Source organism: Haliotis rufescens, unplaced genomic scaffold (genome assembly GCF_023055435.1).
Source record: "Haliotis rufescens isolate VD_foot unplaced genomic scaffold, xgHalRufe1.0.p SCAF_7, whole genome shotgun sequence".
NCBI lineage: Eukaryota > Metazoa > Mollusca > Gastropoda > Lepetellida > Haliotidae > Haliotis > Haliotis rufescens.
Genome location: NW_025964361.1, coordinates 14980924 through 14987033, shown reverse-complemented (window position 1 = coordinate 14987033; position 6110 = coordinate 14980924). Strand labels below are relative to the sequence as shown.

At 39.1% G+C, this 6110-nt stretch overlaps 1 protein-coding gene across 1 annotated transcript; it reads left to right on the top strand.

Moving 5' to 3' along the window:
- The first annotated feature begins 347 nt into the window (after positions 1-347).
- LOC125376173 (multiple epidermal growth factor-like domains protein 10) lies at positions 348-5647 on the top strand. Its single transcript, XM_048388041.1, has 7 exons — positions 348-392; positions 1093-1151; positions 1990-2883; positions 3168-3212; positions 3668-3712; positions 4103-4262; positions 4510-5647. Exons 2-7 carry the CDS (start codon positions 1100-1102, stop codon positions 4823-4825), a joined length of 1512 nt encoding a protein of 503 aa, XP_048243998.1. The 5' UTR covers positions 348-392; positions 1093-1099; the 3' UTR covers positions 4826-5647.
- Positions 5648-6110: the final 463 nt, after the last annotated feature.

Genomic DNA, 6110 nt, shown 5'->3' with positions numbered 1-6110 from the left:
CGTTGCTATATGAGTGCAATAATCGTTCCCCATTGCACATCACCTCACCTCCTGTACATGATAAGGGTTATTTCAAATCATATATGAGTGTAATATATTATTTGTTACAGCTAGGTATTGCAGGCTGTTCGCAACCTTCTATGCAAAATTAGATATGCAATAATATTGATATTTAATATAGATTTCTGACCAATGAAAGCACTAGATATTCATAAGATACAGCGACAGGGGCCTGGGAAATTGAGAGAAGATTTACTATTCGTTGAAGCGATCTTGTGATTTGTTTACCTTAACCAGTATAGTTTCCTTCACGATATTTGGAGGCTAATCTCTTTTCTATTTCCTCAGATCCCTGGGCAGCTCTTATCAGTGTCTTGTGAACTTCCACAGAGGTAAGTTGTGTTCAACGTCTTTCGGGGTTTCATCATCACACAGAAGGTGCGATGTTCAATGTCGCAACAAATATTGATATTGTTAGATCATGGATAAATCCGATTTACACATTGCTGTTGCTCACTTTACAGCTTGTGGAAGTCTGTTTGTTGCTGACTAGATACATGTACATTATGATGACTGCACTTACAGTCCCTGAAGAATTTTAAAGTACAAATACTAGAAGTATAAATAGCATGCACAGTAGGAGTCGAGTACTTATTGAAATCCCGATTGAAATGATTATCTTTTAAATCGTTATGCAATATTACGAATTATTCCCTGGTATGGTGTTTAACGGGAAACATTTTCTTACACTCAAGGTGTACCTGATCATATAGACTTGATAATGGTGTTTGTTGTAGTATTGTAATCGATGAAGTTTGAGAAACGTCTTTACCCCTGTATTGAAATATTCGTCCAAACGCTATTTGATGTTTCGGCAATTGCTATGAAATAAAGCTTCTTATAAACCTAGCCAGTTGCAGAACTTTTGCAATTATCTATTCTTTGATATACCCCCATCACCGTCGTGATGTATTGACTAAAAATCGGCGTAAAACCAAACTGTTCCCCGCATGCAAGCTCAGAAATACATTTAGTGATTGCCTTAACTATTATTAGCATTTGGTTCTGGAGCTGTTTACATTTTATTTTCAGCCGCACCATGTTGATCTTCTTGTCCTTGTTTTGTGTCGTCACGACGGCCGTGCAAGCAGGTAATTATTACGTTCAGTTTCGACTTTCATGTACGATATGTATTTGAAAACGAACAGGACGAAAATACACCGTTTGCCCCTTTGAAATATTTGCTTTAGATGTTTCCGTGAGCGGTTTTGTCGTGCGCTTTATGCTCCGGTCTACCCATACCCCAAATCTCCGTCCAAATTATGGATATCTTAAATAACATTACTTATTTTAGTATTTTAATGAACATGTACCAAAACAGAGTTTGACTTAAAAACACTTAGTGGATTGTTTATTGCATCAAATTGGTGTTGTATCTATCCATATCCATATATCTTATTAATACCTAACCTGAAATGTGCATATACAGCATGTCGTCCCTCTCTTGTACCCCAAATCAACGGGTATGCAAGGAAGTATAGTTCAGCAAGATCTGCTCATGAATTACATGATTACTTACATATTTACTTGGTACGGGTGGCCCAGTTCGCTTTGCAAAGTTGCGTCCCTTCGGCGTTACAGAAACCTATGATCGGTGGTTCGAATCCTGGTTTGCCCTGTCTATGTTTCTTTGTTGGTCGGCATTTTGACCAGCATTAGTTGGGCTTTCCAACATGAAACTGACACGCTGTGACATAAATGAAATACCATTGAAAGCGGCGTCAAAGCTAACTCACTCACTCAACCCTTCACAATCAATAAATGTAAATTGTAATTCTACAATCGATTTCCTTGTAAATTTGTATTGTAGTGGTTTTCGAGTAGGATCATTTTACATGCATTAATTTTAATAGGATTTATATTTTCTAAATCTGTTTCATCTAGGAATAATTTGAAAAAAAATAATAAATTCATATTTTTATGTTTTAGAATGTGGTCCTGGTTTTACGGGGCCTTGGTGTGAAACCAAGTGCAGTGACGGGTGTGCCGATGGAAAATGTACACTACACAACCACGGTGGCATATTGTGCTCCCAAGGTTGTAAGCAGGGGTGGGCTGGGGAGTCTTGTCGCACGCCCTGCGCAGAGCATTGTAAACGTTGCAACCGAACTCGGAGCAAGGACTGCGAGGAATGCCAGCATTCCTATTATGGTGATACTTGCGATCGTAAATGTGAGACGTGCGGACCGATGGGTTGCAACAAAGATGGCATGTGTAAAGAGCGACCGGTCAATTGTGATGGTGGAGTAATCTGTAGTGGGACATGCATCAAGAAATGCCGTTTCTGCAACACAGATGGAACATGCAGCAAATGCCAGTCGAACTATGCGGGCGGGACTTGTGAGACACCTTGTCCGAACTGCCGTGGAATATGCACACAAGCTGGCTGTCCCGATGGTTGCCGATGTGGGTATTATGGACCATTCTGTCAGACGCCATGTAGCAGCAAGTGCTCTGAATCTTGTGACAATATTAGAAGGTCATCCAATGACATATGCGACAAGCATAATGGAACTTGTCTTAAAGGTTGCAAAGATGGACATTTTGGAGAACGATGCCAGCACAGGTGTAATACCAATTGTAAAGCCTGCAAACAGATAGGTGGACAGTGCATCCAAGGCTGTCACGATGGGTACTATGGGGAGAGCTGCGAAAATGCTTGCGTCAACTGTAAACACGACAGATGTGCAAGGAATGGATTCTGCCGTGTATGTAAAAATGGTTACTACGGCCCTGCCTGCAACAGCAAATGTGAATCCATATGCACGTTTGCATGCGAGAGGTACTCTGGAGTCTGCCTGGGCCCAGCTACAAAAGTCCATGGTAAGGGGCTATTACCGAGCTTCATCTAATAAATCGATATTGTCATCTCATATTCCCCGTTGACTAATGGTGTGAAACTTAACCTTTATGATGAAAACTCTGAGGCATTGCTTGAATTAGTTATGGTCAAGTACTCGACATGGAAGGCGTTCCTTACTTCGTTTCCTTTAACTGTGGAATATGATGTGTTATGTAGAAGGTCATACATATTTCTGGATGATGCTTTATAATTGTGTATTGTGAGAACGTGTATTTCAATTCTAAATGTTTATTCATTGTTTCAGAGAGCGTCGCTGTTCAGAGCCCGAGCGGGAACACAGCAATCAGTGGTACTTATCTAATCATATATGTTGTCTGTTAATGTACATTTGAAACTTACATTTAATCAGTTAAACGAATTCATCAAAGTTATCAAATGATGTGAGTACCATGCAATGTACTTCGTAGAATATGTATGGGAATTTTGAATCAGAGGTGTATATAGTATGAAAAAGTAAACTAATAATGTCACTCATAGGACAACCCACTTAATGCAAAAGTCAAGTATTAAGGTAGCCGGCAGTAATTCCGACATGTTAAAATCCGTAGCAGTTTCATACTTAACATTATCAACACTAATCAATGTGTAGTTTGAATCATTGCTACTGTTTGTCAGCCCTTCTGATCTGATCTCTTGTACATCTCAGGACATTTTGTTGAGTGTTTCCTAATTGTTGCAGATTCTTTATAATTGTGTATTGTGAGAACGTGTATTTCAATTCTAAATGTTTATTCATTGTTTCAGAGAGCGTCGCTGTTCAGAGCCCGAGCGGGAACACAGCAATCAGTGGTACTTATCTAATCATATATGTTGTCTGTTAATGTACATTTGAAACTTACATTTAATCAGTTAAACGAATTCATCAAAGTTATCAAATGATGTGAGTACCATGCAATGTACTTCGTAGAATATGTATGGGAATTTTGAATCAGAGGTGTATATAGTATGAAAAAGTAAACTAATAATGTCACTCATAGGACAACCCACTTAATGCAAAAGTCAAGTATTAAGGTAGCCGGCAGTAATTCCGACATGTTAAAATCCGTAGCAGTTTCATACTTAACATTATCAACACTAATCAATGTGTAGTTTGAATCATTGCTACTGTTTGTCAGCCCTTCTGATCTGATCTCTTGTACATCTCAGGACATTTTGTTGAGTGTTTCCTAATTGTTGCAGATTCAGCAGAAATTGAGGCAGCAGAAACGAAATCGAAAGAGGAGGAGGGTCTACCATCCTTCGTGACCTGGCTGTGCGTTGCCCTTGGTGTCCTTGCAGTCATCTCCCTGGCCTCCGTCGGCTTCTGCCACTACAGATCCAAGACCAGGCGTTATCGAAGGCATAATACTACTACTCACCTTTTTGGCACCAAACTATACTAAATTGTATAAATCACGTATCCATTACGAATAAGATCTACAACTAATTGAAATCCAAAGAAACATTTTCTTTGAGATGCAATTATATCGTTTAGTTGCGATCATAGCTTGCCAATAATGACAAATGTCACTTAGCCCATTATTTGAATATATTTGTAAAGGCTTATCCTCTCATGGTGATCACACCTTCATGTTCTGTTTCCCCAGGAAGAAAGACACCGCTCTCCTGACACGTAGTATAAGTCAAGGGACTGACCCCGCCTCGGAGGTGCCTTCTGCAGTAACACCCAATAATGACTATGATGAAATACCGGAAATATCTGATGCAATCACTGGTATGACCCAAGTTAATATCGATGAAGGTCAAAGCGTTTTGAAAGTAGGAGTGGCCCACTTTGCTGAGGACACTGCGGTGTTAGGCGGGGTATGCATGGGAGTCAATATGGGAAAATGGAAAGATGTGAAATATCTGTCTGTTTCTGATACTGTTATCCCCGAGGTATACCTTGACATCATAGGGTGATTGAGTTGTAACTCTATTGTAACAGTGGTTACGTGTGTACATATGATTTCGGCTTGGCTTAATATTTGATGTCAGTGTTCCGCTTCAAAATTGTTTTGGTCTTATTTGTTGTTTAACGCCGAACTCAGCAATATTCAATTTATATGACAACGGTCTGTAAAATGCGAGTCTAGATCAGACAAAACCGATGACTAACATCATGAGCATCACGGAATTAGGATACGGTGACAAGCAATCAGCTCAGACACCGAGCCTGACCACCTGGCTCAAATAGTCGTATATTTAAGCACAGGTTGCTGGTACCCTATGTTCCTAGCGGAGTCTCAATGGACATACCTTTATAAGAACAATGCTGGATGTTCAATCGATACTGAATGATGAGAAATGAAAGTACGAGTCCCCAGTTCTGTGAATAGTTTACATGCAATAGGAAACTAATGTATGTAAGTGCACATAGATATTTGTCTTATGTCAAATTGAGAGACAGTGTTGGCACGCTGTTACGATATGCAATAAAAGTTTGTTGTACAGATGCGATATGTATTATAAGATGTCCATATGCCGTAGTCAAAATGCAGGTCTGTAGAGGAGGTATCCGTGTGATACTGCCTGTGTGAAAACACATAACACCGTATTCTAATGGTGTGCTTTCCTTGACGTTTTTACCTTATGTGCAATGTCATTTTGTACATTTTTGCTGTTTTATTGATTTAACTGAGAACCTAGCATATGCATTTGATAATATTTCAATAACGATGTGCTTAATTTCAATAACACGTGAATATGTACTTTCATATTATCATGCTTTTAAGAAATAAAATAGAATAGCTTGTAAACACTTGTACTATTTTCTATTCCATATTAGAAAATGGCACTACGCCCATATGACGTTTCTTGAACGGTGAATTATGTCCGCAGAGTAACTGTATAACATAGAAAAGTGGTTCACGATTAAAACGCACACAAATTGCCGACTTAAAGGAATCCAGGAAATCGATATTGTAACATAAACTATTGAACTGTTTGAATTTCTCAAACAAAATATTTAGTGAAATAATTGTGGTACCCCTAGTTATGCAAATTTAAAACGCCTGACATGTTTGTAAATCTCAAAAGAAAAAAGATAACGGGTAAAACATATTGCTTTTTCGTCAGGCTAGAATCAATAGTCCCAGCGGCGCAGCGGTGACTTGTTGTTTAAAGCTATGCCAGGATTAATTCCAATCCCGAGATTCCATCGATTCTGTTTCTTGGTACATTAACACCGCACCGTGCTCATGGGTTT

Bases quoted from the DNA above. Each gene is read 5' to 3' on its own strand.
- LOC125376173 (XM_048388041.1), top strand. From the start codon at position 1,100: ATGTTGATCTTCTTGTCCTTGTTTTGTGTCGTCACGACGGCCGTGCAA. The intron at 1,152-1,989 runs GTAATTATTACG...TTTATGTTTTAG, and splicing joins CACGACGGCCGTGCAAGCAG to AATGTGGTCCTGGTTTTACG. The intron at 2,884-3,167 runs GTAAGGGGCTAT...TCATTGTTTCAG, and splicing joins CCCAGCTACAAAAGTCCATG to AGAGCGTCGCTGTTCAGAGC.